Below are 16,960 nucleotides of genomic sequence, written 5' to 3'. Positions count from 1 at the left end.
TGGGGTATATGTTCCCAGGACCCGATCTAGAGGTGAATCCTGGAGCTCAAAAGGGTCAGGGGCATTGGGGATGTGGAACAACGAGCGTCTGAAAGGGACATCCGTCTTTAAACTAGGAACTGACCCTAAGCTTGAGGATGATGGGTTGCGTTTACTCGCTAAAGGATGGCATGCCTTTGGTTGAGGTGAAGATGATGCCTGGAATGCAGACGTTGGTGGTTTCCTCCCGGTGGGTTGACTTTGCCTGTTTGAGCTAAGTGATGTCAGAGAAGAGGATGAGTTTTGCCTTTGGGAAAGCTGAGGGGAGGTTTTGTTGAAGGCAGCTATTGGGTTGGGTTTCCTTACAGGCAATCCAAGGCCTTGGGTCGCCTTTTTGTAGGGAGACGATCCTAGAAATGGGAGCGTGTTGTGCAACTCTTCGTGGAGAGCTTCCCGTAGCCTCACAGAGGGATGAGAAGCCGGAGGAGCCCCAAACCTCTTCACGGGTTTAGGAGACGGGTCTGAACTAGGCATTTCAAAGCGCCTTGTTGCCGGTAGCTGAGGAGAAGCAGGCCTTGTAGGCCACCTTTCAGCAAATGGTGAAGGTGGACCTCTTCCTGTTGGAGTGGGGTTGAGTGGCCAGCTTGTTCCTCCAGTCCTATGATGCTTCAAGATGGGCTTGGGTTGGGAGAGGGACTTCTGTAGGAACTGGCCCAGAGGGCTGCCATATTCCCTTGGGTAGGTACCAGGGTTGCTTGGACCCATACTCCCACCAAAATCTCTTCTGGTTGGGTTCATGGAGCGAGGTCTTTGCAGCTTGCTGACAAAACAGCCAGGCAGGAGTTTCGAGAAGGTCCCCGGTGACCTAGGAGGGTCCAGGTTCTGGTTGTCAAACTGGGCAAAGGGGGAAATTAAAGGCTCAGATTCATCCTCTACTGCCTCCTCTTCTTCCTCTTCCTCGGGATCCCAAGAGCCAAAGGGAAGATGCGGGGAAGGAGGTAGAGTGACGTCGAGTTTGTCTCTGCCAAACAGTTTCACTTGGGGCCTCGGAAAAAGCCGAAAATGCCTGTTCAAAGGCAGCTGAGAAGTCAAAGCCTCTCCCCAGTCTTGCTGTTCAAAGGAAAAATGAGGAGAAGAAGGGAAGGAGTAAGCGCCTGGGCTTCCGTCCGCGCCTTCTGTCTCGTCCGTCTCTGCAATGTCATCCAAGGAGTAGGCATAAGGGTTGTAGGAAGTTTGGGTCTCAGCCGGCCACTCGCCCTCACTGTAACTGACTTCATGCTGAGAGTAAACATCTTCATTGGGATACCCCATTTGGCCTGTCTCTTCGTAACTGGGCCCATGCGCTCCTCTGGCCACTTCGTAATCGTTTCCGGAGCCATCGTAGGGTTCGTAAGGTGAATAACTGCCAGAAGGGTCACATTCTTGATTTTCGTAGTTGTGGTAGTCATATCGGTCTTGGTCATAGTAGTCCACTGGTTCCTCAACCGGGCCATATTCCTCATCAGCAAGAAGACTCCTGCTGCTACAATGTCCATCTTTCTCAGGATAACCAAACCGGGAAGGGGTCTCTGGGCCGTAATTGCCCGCTTCTTGGTAGTCATTGTAGCAATTGAGCCGTGCGGCTGAATCCAATTTTTCCCAATAGCCGTATATCTCCTGATTTTGGCTGTAGAGAGCGTCGCTTCCAGGAACCTTTCTCATATTTGCTCGGTGCTTCAGGACCTCGTCCCCTGAAGGGAAGGGGAGCTTCTTGGCCCCGATCCTAGACAGCCAGGATTCGTCGGTTGCCCTTGGGCAATGGCGATGTTTGGAGAGGAACCTCTGGGTCAGCCAGTTGGTGGCGGCCACGACTCTGCTGACGATCTGGGCCCGGGCCTTGAACTTCTGGTTGGCCTTGCTCCTTTTGCCCCGTTGGTCTTCCGCTTTCCTGCCTCCTAGACGTATCAGCAGGAAGGACGACTTCTTGGTCTCTCCGGTGCTGGGCACCGCTGTCTTTTTCTTTTTCCTCCTCCCCAGTTCCTTGAAGCGCATCATGAGGTTGGAGGTGGACTTGAGCACCCCCTTGTTCTTCTTCTTGGTCGTCTTCCTCTTGGTGCTGTGTTTCTTCAGGCCCCAGAAGAACCGGGAGGTGTTCTTGAACTGGGACTTCTTGGGCGTCTTCTTGCGTCCCGCTGTTTTGAAACCCATGAAGATCCTGGAAGTGCTCTTCAGGCTGCGCTTCTTCTTCGGCAAAGCTTCCGCCCCCTTCTTGGCCGAGGCCTTGGCGGCCCCTTTCACCGGGGCTTTGGCATTGTCCTTCTTGGCCCCTTTCTTCTTCTTGGCATCTTCGGTGGCCAGGCCCATGACCAGCTTGGAGGCCCCTTTGATCTGCCTCTTCTTCTTGCCCGAAGCATCTTCAGTCTCCTCCTCTTCCGACGTCCCTTTTTTGCCCCCTTTGGCTGCCGCCGCCTTCTTTGCTGCTGCCCCTCTGGCTGCCCCTTTCTTGTCCTTCCCTTTCTTCTTTGGGTCTTCCTCGCTCTCCTCCAGCGGCTCTTCCTCCACCAATTCGCTGCCCAACTCGCTCTCCTCTGCATTGCTCTTGCTCACCTCGGCATCTTCTGACACCTCATCCGAGTCGCTGACCGCCTTCGCCTTCCTCCCTTTGGCCTCCTCTTTCCCTTTCTTAACCATTTTCTCGGTGGGGCTGGGATCTCATGATCTGCTTTGTCTCGGCCACTTTGCCACAAAGTTCACCGCCAGGCAGAGGTTGGCAAGAAAAACATCCACAAAGGAGGCGAAAGAAGGGGCACAATCCCTCCCACAAAGTCTACTTTTCTCAGAGGGAAATCCACATGCTGCCTCTTTCCAAGTCAACATCAAGGTCTTTGTAGCAGAAACAGGGACATTTGTACAACTAGTTGAATTGCCCTTGTACTGGAAAGCAGCTTCAGAACTACAAAGAAAGATGAGTCCTCTTTTATTTACCTTCTTAGGGGGTTCGGTGAGACTCCATAGCATCTCTGCATAGCATCTGTGCATGCTTTGCTTCCATTGATGTGTTATTGACCTCAGTAATCTTCCTCGAAGACATTCTGGGCCAACTCAGTCTCCATCCTTAGCATAAGTTGCTTCTGAACTCATCCTCCTCTTTCGAACTCATCCCACCTTCCTTGCCCTCCATGGTTCTCTGACGTTCTACCAGCCCCAAGCGGCTTTCGCATTCCTCTCCGTTGGTGTGTTTTCAGCCAGGTGCCGGGAGTTAAGAAGTCAAGGTATAGTCTCTGACTGCAAGGCTGGGATGTAACCATATCTCCCCAGGCTGACACCCATATGAATAATGCAAGTGGGGCCGCTCCAGCCCCACATGATGGAGATCCTTCCGAAGGAGAAGCGAAGCTGCTTTCAAGGATGCCAAGAGAAGGAACGGAGCTGAAACACAAGAACTGGCTCTCTTTCCAATCCCAGTTCCATGCATTTCCTCAGCCTCACCGAGATCCAACCCAAGTGGCTCAAAAAGGCTTAGCCTAGGATTGCCACTTCTCCCATGGAGGAAAACACCTGTTCTCAAAGAGAAGGGCACACCTGGACTGGGTTGCAGTTGTGCTGTGTACTTTCAAGGAATTTCTAACTAAGGCAAACCTATCATGGGTTTTTCTTGGCATGATTTGTTCAGAGGGAGTTTGCTTTTGCCTTCTTCTGGGGCTGAGAGAGGGTCACCCAATGGGTTCCGTGGCCAAGCTAGAATTCGAACCCTAGTCTCCCAGTGTCCCAGTGCAATACCCAAACCACTACGCCATGCTGGCTCTTGGTGCAATCTGTAAAATTTACAAGTGTTGTTGCAAACTTAAAAATAAATACTACAATAGTGTTACAATTACAGATAAAACATACAATGAAAGATACCAAACAGTGGCGGAATCCATGTCAGTTCAATGGGGAATCCAGGTTTTGGAGTTATAATGAAATTATTCAAGGTGTTGAACCCATTTGAGGAAGAAAGTTCAGCACATTGGAACAGTTTGAACACATTGTGTGTTCCCCTCTGAACAGTTAAAGCCTAATACAACCAAATTTACTTTGGACAAGTCACACTCTTTCAGCCTCAGAGGATGGCAATGGTAAAATCCTGCTGAATAAACTTGCCAAGAAAACCCCATGACAGCTTCACTTTAGAGTTGCCATAAATCAAAAATGACTTGGAGGCACACAACAACAACAACAAATGTTGCTTGGACTTGCTGACATTTCCCACTTTTGATTCTAAATGGAAACAATGGCTGCAATCCAATCTCCCCTCAGTGTGTAGCATGAACACCCGCATGCAGAGATACATGATGCCTGGGTGACACAAAACCCATGCAACAGAGCAACACTGCACAACGCATGTCAATGACTTGGTTCCATTTTGATGTGCGTTATGAAATTGCAATGGGCAGTGAGTTACTTTGTGAGGGGCAAAACCCCAAGGCACAAAATGAAAGCCCCAAGGCACAATGTGGGATGTACAGCCACAGCACACAGCATTCTGGAGACTATCATACGGGGGAAATCAGGCCATCGATATGAATTTGCAGGACCTGAATTTGCAGAATTTGCAAAACAGTGGAAGGTAAGTGGTCTTGCAAATGTCTCATCCACAGGGCTGCCATAAATTGGGGTCAACTCAAGAGCAGCTAACAAAACCAACAAATGTGGCTTTATCTCTTAAGGATAGTTTAAGAGAAGCATCCCAGAAGTGAAGACAGAGGAGGATTTTGCCATGGCAAGGCTAACACAGCGTGTTGTTGCTGGGAGAAGCTTTCTGCCCAATGACACCTTATCCCTTCCTCCAAGCAGCTGCGGAGACATTTTAGAGCAGCATGGTGTCCGGGAAAGACACCAAAAACGCAGCTGGAAGATAAACCGAAGGAAGCCGGGTACAGTTACAGGGTAAGGCAAGTAAAGGAAAGTGTGTGCACCTTCCCTTATCCCCAGTTGCACTGCATTTATTGCAAGGATAGCTATTTGGGGATGGAAGGAAAATTGCATTGGGGCACAGAATTTGTATCGGGGGGCAATGCCTTCTTCCTTCTCTCCTCCATCTCTATATCCCTGAGGTTCCAAAACCAGTTATGTCCCAAGACTTACCTTTTGGAAGCATATCACCCGGCCCTGACACCTGGAGGTTTCCAAAAGCAGGTGTGTTAATCTGCAAACTCCAAGTAGCACTCCATCTCTGATGTCACAGAAGCCAAGAGCGGCCCTAAATATTTGGGCCACTTGTCCAAATTGAGGGACGAGGACAAAAGACCCCTGATGCTATCTCTCCTCGGTTGGCGCTCACACCTCTTTCAACCCACAGGTGAGAAAACTGTTGCCGCAAGCTGAAGCCCTTGACAACTGTTGCTTCCCTTTGGACAGGTGTTCCTGCTCCCAATCCCTCCGGCCAATGCCAGCTTTCCCTGGCAAAAAGGAATGCTGCCTACGTCAGGGATGGAGGAGATGCGCAAACAATAAAGACAATGAAGTTGCCAGTCAACCAACCTCTGGTTTGTTGTTGTTGTTGTTGTTGTTGTGCGCCTTCAAGTCATTTCCAACTGATGGCAACCCTAATGTTTAGGCTTCTCCATCCCTGACATAGGCATTCCTTTTTGCCAGGGAAAGCTGGCATTGGCAAGAGGGGTTATAAGGAAGTCCAAGGGGAAGCAACAGGTGGCCTTGGGCAAGTCACACTACTCTCTCAGCCACAAGGAAATAACAACAACAACCCAACAAAGCTGGCTGGCTACTTCATTGTTTTTAAAGTGAACCTATCCTGGGGTTTTCATAGCAGGATTTATTCAGAGGAAGCTTGCCATTGCCTTCCTCTGAGGCTGAGAGAGTGTGACTCACCCAAGGTCTCCCAATGGGCTTCATGGCTGAGCCGAGATTCGAACCCTGGATTCCAAAGTTGCAGTCTAATAGTCAGGCTCCTACACAACACTGGTACTCAGTACAAAATCCCCTTGTTCTTGGACACCAGCGTTGCTTAAAGGCTACCCTCCAACAGCCCTGGTTTGGAAGGGTTAGTCCTGCATGAATCCTGCATCATCTCACTTTCTGAGCTGCTTGGAAAATGCTCCCGTTTTGCCCACTCAGCTGATTCCAATCACTGCAAACTAAGCTTAAAGGGCCAAAGGAGTTTACACTGAGAGCCATCATGGCATAGCGGTTTGGGAGCATTGGACTATGAGTCTGGAGACCGGGGTTCAAGTCCCCGCTTGGCCATGAAACCCACTCAGTGACCTTGAGCAAGTCACACTCTCTCAGCCTCAGTGGGCTGAAAATGTAAAACTGAGTTGCACCGAACTTACAATAATACACCCTTTGAATCAATGGGATTTGCAAAAGCATTCATCCAGTGGGTCTGTGCCAATGGAGACTCGCCAAGATGATTCAAACCACTGTTTTTGGGGGGAAAGGAATGAGAAAGGAGGCATCTATGTTCTGAAAGGAGAACCATGGACAAAGGCCTCGAGACGAGAAGAGTCCGGTGACGTTGGCGGAGTTGGCACAGCCGGTTGCCTTGGTTTCCCTTGGAGAAGGGCTAGTGTGTTTGCTGGTGATAAGGGCACACACCGAGGAACTGCTGGCAATGGCATGAAACGGGCACCAAGCCCCCTGCGTTGCTGTCCTCACCTCCCCACTGTTGCCAGCTTTGCAGCTTTTGGCATCGAAGGCCGACTAACACCAAGCCCACGGTGACCTTTTGTAGCCAGAAAGCCCTACAAGCTGCTGAAAGAGGGGTGTAGCTGCTGGGTTATTTTCCTCACCCCAAAATAAGGGCATTGCCCCCAAAATAAAGGGAGCACTGCAATTTGCAAAATAAAAGGAGCATTGTTAACTTGCAGAATAAAGGGAGCATTCGAACATACAAAATAAAGGGAGCATTGCACCTGGCAAAATAATGGGAGTACTGTGCCTCCAAAACAAAGGGAGTATTGCAACTTGCAAAATAAACCGCCCCTTTCCCTGAGGCTGAGAGAGTGTGACTTGTCCACAATCACCCAATGGGTTTTCATGGCAATTGAACCCTAGTCTCCAGATTCTCCTAGTCCAAAACAAATTGGTACCAAACCACAAAGACAGGCATATCATGCAATTAAACTATGTGTGGCTGCTTATATACACATGTAATAAAGAAACTTGCATTTGGTTCAATGTGTAGCAACAAGTAACTGAAGGTTAGGGCAAAAAGCGACTGTATTGCATACAGCAAATTAAACAGAAGGGGAACCTTCCCAATTGTTGCCAATGCATTATTACCAAAGAACTGTAGAAATGGTTGGCAGACAGCTCCACTTGTTGGCTGACTGCAAGAGCAGGAGGCACTATTCCCCAATTGGTTTAGTACATGTCTATATAAAGAGCCATACAGAGTTTAACTGAAAAGAGAAATAGGAGCTCTGAGTCCCAGTTTTTTGGGGTAAAAGTGGGATGCAAACAAATATACTGTTTCGACAGTGGGCCCTTGGTATCCGCTGGGTTTGGGTTCCAGGGCCATCGGTGGATGCCAAAACCCATGGATGCTCAAGTCCCATTCAATACAATGGCAATACAAAACAGTCTGCCTTCTACAAAATGGAAAAACCAAGGTTTGCTTTTGGGGAATTTGCATATTTTTGGAATATTTTCAATCCATGGATAAGGAGGGCAGACTGTACGACTTACTATTAATACCGAACACATCGGGGTCGCAGGTAACGGCAATGAACGTATTTAAACACATTTCGGGTTTGTATTTTAGTCTCCTTTAGTTTATTGCAAGACCACAATTTACTACTATCCATTTAAATTCGTATACATGCTATCTTACTTTCAGGAACGTCAGGAACAAACTCTTCTAGAACGCAGCCTCGTAGTGCGAAAAACCCACAAGAAACCATCTTCCCTTTAGTCTAACTGACCGTATCCCATTATATTTTACGCATTGCGTTTCATGCATCGAATTTTCTTGCATTTGACCGATTGCATTTTCTTGCATTTTACCATGCTGGCTGCTAACTGGTTGATATGGTCAGTTGACTAATTAATAAGTTTTGAAATAATAATAATAATAATAATAATAATAATAATAATAATAATAATAATAAGGGACCCTTATAAGCCAGGATGCATCTCAAAGTGGAAAGGGATGAAATTAGGAATGAAAGTAAACCCTCCTCAGAGGTAAAGCAGCCAACCTTGAAGGAAGACGGATTGGGTGTCACTTCGGTTTTCCACTCACCTGGACCGAGGCCTCTTTAGGTTCAGCTCCTAGGTCAACCTTGCCCTTGGAGCATGCTCAAAACCTTCCCTTCGCCCCCTTGAACCCAGGACAGAGGAACTTTCGGAGGCCTTGGCCACCTCCGGCGATGGCTTGTTGGAGCCGAGTCGGCCACAGTTTGCTGCAAGACAGCACACCATGCATATTTGATGAGAGTTATTCTTCTCTCACCTGCGCGCATGACCGGAGGGAGATGTGGTTTCCATGCCAGGCTGCCAGAGGTTATTGGCAATGTGGCACCAGTTAGGAAGGGGAAGGGGAAAGGGGCACACATGGGCATTATGTGCACCCCAGAAAGCTCAGCCAGCAAGTAGGGAAGCTAGAGGGTTGCCAACTTCTTAAACCACTCCTGCGCCTTTGCCTTCGATGGCAAGGAAACACTTTCCTGCTGCAAAGAGAAAAGTGTGTGTTTCTGCAGTTTCACTTGTGCCACTCCACTCATGACCTGTTGGGTGTCAAAAATAAAACCACAGAATGGGAGGTTGGTACTAGAAACAGCTTCACAACCGAACCGCAAACAGGGTGTGTCTTGCTTTTGATGCTCAAATTAGCACTGGTTTTTAAATAGGATTGCTTCATTGCTGTTTAAAAATGTGTTTATCATCACTGGGTTGCATTAGCAGCTTCGTGTCCGAACCTGTCCTGAGAGCCATCTTGGGTCCCAGGCTGTGAAAAAAGCAGCATAAACTGAATGATAATAAACTAGAATGCATCGTTTTGAAGACACTGGAAACACATTGCAATAAGGCCTGCAACCTTCCTTATCCAACCTCCCCCATCTGAATATTCATTTTATCCGCTCCTGTTTTGCCAAGAAGATGTATAGAACCTATTCTATTATATGCTCCAAGTTTTCAACCAGCCATGAGAACTGAGAGATATAGTCTGGGAACATTTTGGATCACAGCAATCGTCCTTCGAAATCATCCTTTATTTGGGTTCAAGAAGATGGGCGTTTTTTGACAGGTCTGGAAAGAGTGAAACTTTCAGAGACAGCACTATGAAGATTTATTCAAAGACAGCGCTATGAGGATTTATGCCTTGCAAAATGGGAAACGTGGGAGAAGGAGAAACTGCCTGGCTTCCCAAAATGGATGACTCCCTCCATCCCCCCAACAAAAGGCCTAAGCAGAAAGCAAATGGAAGCAGACATGGCACAGACAAACCTTGCTTTCCAAAGGATCACTTTTAATGGCATCCTGTCCAGCACGCATGTGCTGATTTTGCAAAACGCTTTGGGAAGGGAGGATCGTAACCCAAGATATGTTTTCAGCCACAGACTGACACTCATATGGACGAAAAGAACCATTCTGTGTTCATTGGCTCAGGAATCCAAAACAATTTTTTAAGGAGGGGGGGAGTTAAGACCTGGTTGCCAAGAAGCGCCGGTGGGTTCCCCCCAACCGCAGCCAAAAATCCTAAAAGGCAGAAATGGTGCATGCTCTAGAAACCAGTCTCCTTTCCTTCATCCGTTGAGTGCATCCGCCACATTTCCTCGTACTCTTCTACGCCGGTTTTGTGGAAACTTAGGAAGGAGGGAGAGGGGTAAGACAGACCCTCCTCATTTTGTTTTTTCATGTTTTGCTTTTCCGCAGTGTCCTGTTAAAGTCACGCTAAGGGCCTGGCCACCAGTCACTGTTCGGAAGCATGATGGAGTTACTTCTTGACCACTTGGATGACGTCTTCGTGTTCCATCATGTGGTTGAGTCCCACTCGCTGGGGGCTGTATTTGGTGCTTGTGCCCTTGAAAGACCAAGAGACAAGTTTTAAAAGGGTTTAGAAGCTCCATCCAGGACTCTCAAACCTTCCTCCAAAGTCAGGAAAGTTTCAGAGTTCTGACCGGTGAAAAACATAACAGTTGGTAACCTTCACCACCTGAGTTTTGCCAAGGCATACTCACCCATACTAGAGCATACTTGAACTGGCTGGCGAGGGTCCGATGAATGCGATGGCACTGGAAAACAAAACAGAGGTTCAAAGGTAAGTAGGGGTCTTCATATCTTTCTGTTCCAAGTTTGTTTACTGTATTCACTGCTGGGAAGAACGTCTCCGAATGTTGACAGGGAGGGCTGTGATGTTGGGGCTTTGGAGTTGTTGCATTTCATAGATAAGTTAAGATAAGGATGGTGATGGATGTTATGTATAGTACATGGATTGTTATTTGATGTTTATTTTAATCTGTTGTTTGTATATTTTTGATTAATATTGCGTATTAATTTTGTATTATATTCCATTTTCTAGAATGTACGCCACTGGAAGGTTATTTCTCCAGTGCAGATACAGCCTTAGCCAGAAAAGAAGAGATAGGAGTCTGTCATTCCTATCATTGCTAACAATGACATTTCTTAAGTGCTTCCCTATATCAAGCCATATCTAGCTCAGAACCAGTTCCTTTGATTTGATTTCTTTTTAAAGGAGAAACTTTTCTGCTATCAATCCTTCAGGTAAGGGAAGAACTGACAGAGCCGAGTCTGGATGAGATGACCTTTGGCATGGCCTCTGTGGCCCCAGAGTCCGACACTCACCACATGTTCCACAGAGGCCCCTTTTCGTAGGATGATGGCATCTGAGAAATCTGGTCTCTCTGTAAGAATTGAGGAGAGGGAAAGAAGAAAGAATAATAGAATCATAGAATTCAGCCTTATTACCAGGACACTAGAAATTTCAGGGGCGCAGGCATTCCCACTACACCTTTATCCCTACAAATATTTGCACATCTTGGTTTCATCAGATGCTATGCACCCAGTGTGCTACTTACGTCCCCTTTTCTTTGTGTAGATACAGGTAAGGGCCAGGTACTCCCACAGTGTCTCCAGCAGGTAATCCAAGTTCAATTTCATACCGCAGCTAAAGAGACAAGAGACAAAAGGCATCCGACTGACTCACATCATACATATCACATGCTATAAAGGATAGCCCAACCCCACAAAAACAACAAGATGCAAGGTTTGGGGGTTCTCCTTACCTGATAACAACACTGTGGGGTTTCCGAGCGAGGCGGTCAACCTCCTCCATGGAGATCTGATCTATTTTGTTGTAAACCTAAAGCAGGAGGAACAAAAAGGGAATATCATCACAGTAAAAAAGGAGTTCATTCTTATCTTTCTCCTTCCACAAAATGATAAACAGAGGTTGCGAATGCCTTGGGGCAGGGCTCTCTCTGATCAGATCCTGCTACTTTTTAAAACCCTGTACACTCTGATGCAAAAACTAACACCGCAGGGCAAAGGATCACTGTTTCTGGTGTTCAGAACGGAAAAGGTCACACTTGAAAAGTTGCATACAATAGCGCTGCTCATAAAGTACTTACATAAAGGCAAGGCATGTAGACGCGGTTGCCTACGATCACATCTATAAACTCATCAGGTGTGCAGTCCTCTCGGAAGAGCACCTCCGCATTGAAGATTTCTCAGGTGAACAGAGTTAAGTATTGCTTTGAACTGAACTGAATCTTGACTTGGGGGAGAAAGTAGGTTATAAATGACATTTGATGATGATAATTTGATATTCATGTTGATCTTCTGTATGTTTCAACTGTATTGTATTTCAATTTGTAAGCTGTTAGGAGTCCTGGTTTTGCAGAAAAGGTGAGGCATAAATAAATATATGAGGAATTAACTGTTTGGAGGAATGAACTGTCCCTGCTTACTCAGGTCAGTACCAACAACTCCGCACAGAGCCGATGCCAATTTCTGCCCCAGACAGCAACCCCCAAATTGCTGTCCTAAGAAGGTAGTGTTATGAAAAGGATACTGTATTCATGAAGGATGAGCTGCACCAATTTCTCTGAACACTGGGTCAGTGTCACTGTGGAATTGAAGGAGATGCCCCCTCCCTTCTTTGGCTGGAAGGAGGGAAAGAGAAAAAGAGAGAGACAGAGAGACTTGGTTAAGACAATTGTTCTGCATCCCCACAAAGTGCTCAGAAACTACAAAGATCTTAGAAGTATTGCTTTGGACTACATTTCCCAGAATCCCCCAGCAAGCATGGCCAGCCTAGGAGAGGATACAGCAGTTTGCTTTTGCCTGAACCTCCTGGGAAGGGCAATACTCTGCACCCACTTCTGTTTTACCTGCTGACTTCATGAACTGCAAAGTACTTTTGCATTTTGAACTCAGCAGCAATAGAAGTAAGCTAAAGAGGAAAAGGGGGAAAGTGCACGGAGGAGAGCAAAACTGGGACATTTTAAGCACAACTGAAAAAGTGGATTAATTGGGATGGTCCGTGCCAATTCAGGTCAACTGGAGCATATGGGATTGTAGTTCAGAAAGGAACCTTTCCAGTCCTGTCCCTTGGGATCCTTTTAGAACATGGAGTATGTAAACTGTGGCTATCCAAATCATATTGGACATCAACTTGCATCAATTGACCACCACTTGATGGGAATCAAGAGTCTATCGACATCCAAAGGCCCCAAGTTTCCCATCACTGTTTTAACAGACAAGGTCAGGACTTGAATTTAGCATTTTCTGCCTGCAAAGGAATTCCCAGAACTCACCTTGAAATAGATGTTGGGTTTGTATTTGTTTAGCCGGATGCCGACCGATTCCAGTTCCTTTTCCAAGAGAGCTCTGCAAGACGCAAGAGGGATGGAGGGTATAAAACAAAGAACCAAGGGAACTTAAACCCATGCATCCAAACTGCAGGAAAGAAAAGTCTAACTGAAGCTTAGAAAGAATTCCTGATGGTAAGAGCAGTTTGACAGTGGAATAAACTTCTGTAGAGAGTGGAGGACTTTCCTTAAAAAGAGTTTGGATGTTCATCTCTCACAACGGTTTTAGCAATGGATTCCAACACTGGCAGGGAACTGGGCTACAAAGCCCTTAAGAGTCCCACCAAATGCTATGAGTCTATGAATAACGCCCCACCTGTGTTGCTCAACACCCTAAAATGGCCTTCCCAAACCCATCACCCTCCATGCCCAACATCCCCAAGCCCAAGCAAAGCCCCAAATTCTCAGGTAAACCACTCTGTTACTCAGCCCACATGGTCAGCCTCCTCTCCCCAACGCAACACTGACCTCTGCACTTCTCCCTTGGTGGCATCCAGCATCATGATGACAACGTCCGACGTCCGGGCCACAGCGATCACCTGGCGACCTCGGCCTTTTCCTGAGGAACAAAGGAGAACGTCTTGCTGGATACACCTACAAAGAACCCCTTGGACACACACAGCGCATGTCTGCACATGGGCCTTCAAGTTGCCTGTGGAGTTACGGAGACCCCATGAATTTCACAGGGTTCTCTTAGGCAAAGAACCCTCAAAGGTGGCTTCGCCAGTTCCTTGCTCTGAAATGTAGCCTACAGAACCTGGTATCCCTTGGCAGTCTCCTGTGTAAGTACTAACCAGTGTTGACCCTGCTTAGCTTCCAAGATCAGATGGGATCTGCCGCCTTTACAGTTTTTACGTCGCTTACATTCACATACACCCAAAATACAGAAAGATAATTCTATATAGAAGTCCCATTCCATGGTGTAACTGCAGCCAAGCTGACTTGCAATGATGCACATATATACACATCTTTCTGGAGGACAAGTCATCTAGATATGGGAAGTGTGCAAAATACAAGAGGATGATTTTAACAACCAAAGGGTTGAACACATCTGTAGAAGCAAAAGAAGATCTAGGCTAGCCAGGTCTACCCCAAGGACACATCTACTGAACTTGGAATCTCACCAGGGATTTTTTGGTTAAGGAATATCAAAAGAACACTAGGAATTCAAAGCCTGGAGAGAGAGAAAAAGGACCCCAACCTTGAGCTGCTCCTTCAATGATCCCAGGAAGATCTAGAAGCTGGATGTTGGCTCCTTTGTACTGTAAAAGCAAACAGAGAAGCAAAGCAAATGGAGGAGGCAAGCTTGTCGTTATTATTTAGGCTTCTAAGATGGTTCTTAAAAGTATTCTGGACATGTTTCAAATAAAGGTGAGAACACATAAAGGGGGGCCCTTCCTGGTGGCTGCTTCCAGGCTTTGGAACTCATTTCCAGCTGAAGGCTAGTCTGTTTGCATTGTACTTTTATCATCACTGCTGTGGTTTTAAATGCTTTTACAGTGCTGGAAATTAACAGGTTTAGTAACAGGATAGGTGATGTTAGTATTTTAACCTGAAAAACAAAAAGGCAACCTTACAGGCATTCCAGCTGCTGCCACACTGCAGAATTAATATGGCTTGACACTGCTTTAACTGCCACTGGCTCCATACCATGGAATCCTGGGAATGTCTAGCCTTCCCTTTCAGTGAGCTGTTATGCCTCACAAAACTACAAACCCCAGGAGTCCATAGCATGGAGCCATGTCCCTGCTCCATAAACAAAGGACAACCCAAAGAAGCTGTACTTACCTCTATGACTCCAGGAATACATGTCAATGTGGTGAATTCATAAGAAGCCGCCTCACTGGCAGTGGAAGTCATGAGACTCAAAAAGGTGGACTGAAAGGAGGCAAAACACGCAAGTATGTTAACAGCAGCAGGTTCCAAAGGAGAAAAACAGCAAATGCCTCTAGCTAGTGATCAAATTACATGATATGAACTTCATTCACCCTAGAAAGCAATTGTTCTAGGCTGCATTGCCAAATGCCACTATATTCTTGGGCCACTGAAAAAAGGATTGTGAGAAAATGTCTGCAAGGCTATAAGCATCAGCTTCCTCTTTAGACCCAAAAAGAGAGGCTGAGGTCCAAAGCACATTGCGGAAATAATCCAGTTTGAGACCCCTTTAACTGCCCTGACTCAATGGTAGGGAGTTATGGGAAGTGTAGTTTTGTGTGACATTTAACCGCCTTTGGCAGAGAACTCTGGTGCCACCATAAACTACAACTCCCTGGATATAACATAACATTTGTTAATTAAGGAGGGAATTATCTTAAGTAAGGATTAGCATTCTCTTCCCGCTCAGAAATACATCTTTCTAGACCAGTGTTCCCAAAACTTTGGACATCAACTCCCAGAATTCCTGACTGCTGGCCAAGCTGGCTAAGGCTTCTGGGATTTGAAGTCCAAAAAACCTGGAGAACCAAAGTTGGGGAATTGTGGTTCTAGACCCTGATAGGGCTCCAGAGCTGTTCCCTAACCTTAAAATGCCACACCTCCTGGTCTTCGAAGGGATCTTCCTGCTGTGTTTTAAATGCCACTTCAAATCCCATTTCTTCTCCTTGATGCTCCCATTGATCTTACCTGTCTACCATTGTCTTCCACTGTGTCTATAATCTGATTTATTTGAAAGGTAGGGGTGCGAAAGAGCGACGGACGTTGCAGGAGCAACGCTTCCCCAGTAGTCACTGACCTTACCCACAGAAGGGAACCCAATAAGCGCCACCCGGGCGTCTCCCGATTTCATCACATCGAAGCCTTCGCCTTTGGCCGCCGCCGATTTGGAAGGTTCCAGAAGCTGGGCTCGGTACTTGGCAAGCTTTGCCTTCAGCAAGCCAAGGTGGTACTCGGTAGCTAGAAAGGAAACATAATACAACCAAAGATAGACCAATGAGATAAGTCCAAAACGTACTGCAGAAATGATCCAGTTTAAGAGCGCTTCAACTGCCCTGGTTCAGTGCTAGGGAATCCTGGGAATTGTAGTTTTGTGAGAAGACATTTAGCCTTCTCTGCCAGAGGGCTCTGCTGCCACACCGAACTACAATGATATTCATGGTATTCTCTTGGGATACTTCTGTTGAAATCCGCATTGAGGGAAAAGGCGGAATATAAATACATTATATTATTATTCTTATAGGGATCATGTTTGCAGATGCTATGCAGATTTACATGTTTTATTATGTAATTTTACTATGTGTGTTATTGGATTAATTATGTTTTGTAAATATTTATAATTTAATTTATTAATTTATAACAAATAAATAATATTAATAATACTTTAATAATTATTAATAATATTTAATTTATTTAATGAACTATTATTAATATTAATTTTTAATTATAAATTAATAAATTAAATTATAAATATTTACAAAACATATAATAATAATAATAATCAATCCTCTTCCATGGCTCCATCCCACGGAATCATGGGATTTGTAGTTTTGGTGAGAAAAGGCTAAAGACCTTGGGAAACTTATGGAAGAGCCTTGCCAGCTGGACTTCAGCCTGGAAGCCGGAAGTGGCCCCAGGCTCCACTTCCGGTCCCTCTCCTTTGGGGCCCCACCAACCTTTGTTCTTCTGGGTCCTGGCGATCTCCTTCTCGATCTCCGCGATCTTCTCCAAGATCCCCATCGTGGCCTTCCAGGCAGCTGGACCAAGATAGAACGACCCGGAAGTAATAGGAGACGGACCGGAAGTGGTTCTTCCCATAGGTACTTCGCCTTAATATGTCCCCTCGGAAACCAGAGTCGGTGATTTTGGTTCCGCTTACATTTTTATGGGCGGGGATTTCACAAGCCCCGCCCTGTACTTCCTCTTCCGGTGCGGCTTCCTAGTATTTGTTTCTCAGTGATCCCCAAACTTTGGTCCTCCAGGTGTTTTTTTTTTTACTCCAACTCCCAGAAGCCTCAGCCAGCTTGGCCAACAGTCAGGAATTCTGGGAAATGGAGTCTAAAAAATCTAGAGCAGTGGTTCTCAAACTTTGGTCCTCCAGATGTTTTGTACTTCATCTCCCAGAATTCCTGATTGTTAACTGGGGCTTCTGGAAGTTGGAGTCCAAAAAACATTTGTAAGACCAAAGTTTGGGAACCACTGCTTTTTAGATGGAAGGAGGAACCATTTTGAGA

At 46.3% G+C, this 16,960-nt stretch overlaps 1 protein-coding gene across 2 annotated transcripts; it reads right to left on the bottom strand.

Annotated features, from left to right (window-relative positions):
- Positions 1–9,409: 9,409 nt before the first annotated feature.
- Positions 9,410–16,510, bottom strand: DRG2 (developmentally regulated GTP binding protein 2). Of its 2 annotated transcripts, none has more exons than XM_089540416.1 (13): positions 16,403–16,510; positions 15,526–15,686; positions 14,583–14,672; positions 13,996–14,056; positions 13,263–13,353; positions 12,741–12,813; positions 11,996–12,086; positions 11,553–11,650; positions 11,208–11,284; positions 11,001–11,089; positions 10,768–10,826; positions 10,143–10,196; positions 9,410–9,985 (listed from the first exon to the last, which is right to left on the bottom strand). In XM_089540416.1, the coding sequence occupies exons 1-13, from the start codon at positions 16,464–16,466 to the stop codon at positions 9,899–9,901; spliced, it is 1,095 nt and encodes a 364-aa protein (XP_089396542.1). In that variant the 5' UTR covers positions 16,467–16,510; the 3' UTR covers positions 9,410–9,898. The 2 variants fall into 2 exon arrangements, with proteins under 2 accessions (XP_089396542.1, XP_089396543.1); XM_089540417.1 differs by lacking the exon at positions 16,403–16,510 and adding an exon at positions 16,299–16,367.
- Between the last annotated feature and the right edge of the window lie 450 nt (positions 16,511–16,960).

Source organism: Sceloporus occidentalis, unplaced genomic scaffold (assembly GCF_023333645.1).
Source record: "Sceloporus occidentalis isolate IW3139 unplaced genomic scaffold, rSceOcc1.0.p SCAF_10, whole genome shotgun sequence".
NCBI classification, from domain to species: domain Eukaryota; kingdom Metazoa; phylum Chordata; class Lepidosauria; order Squamata; family Phrynosomatidae; genus Sceloporus; species Sceloporus occidentalis.
Note: the sequence above shows the minus strand (reverse complement) of the source record. Positions and strands in the feature narration are given on the sequence as shown.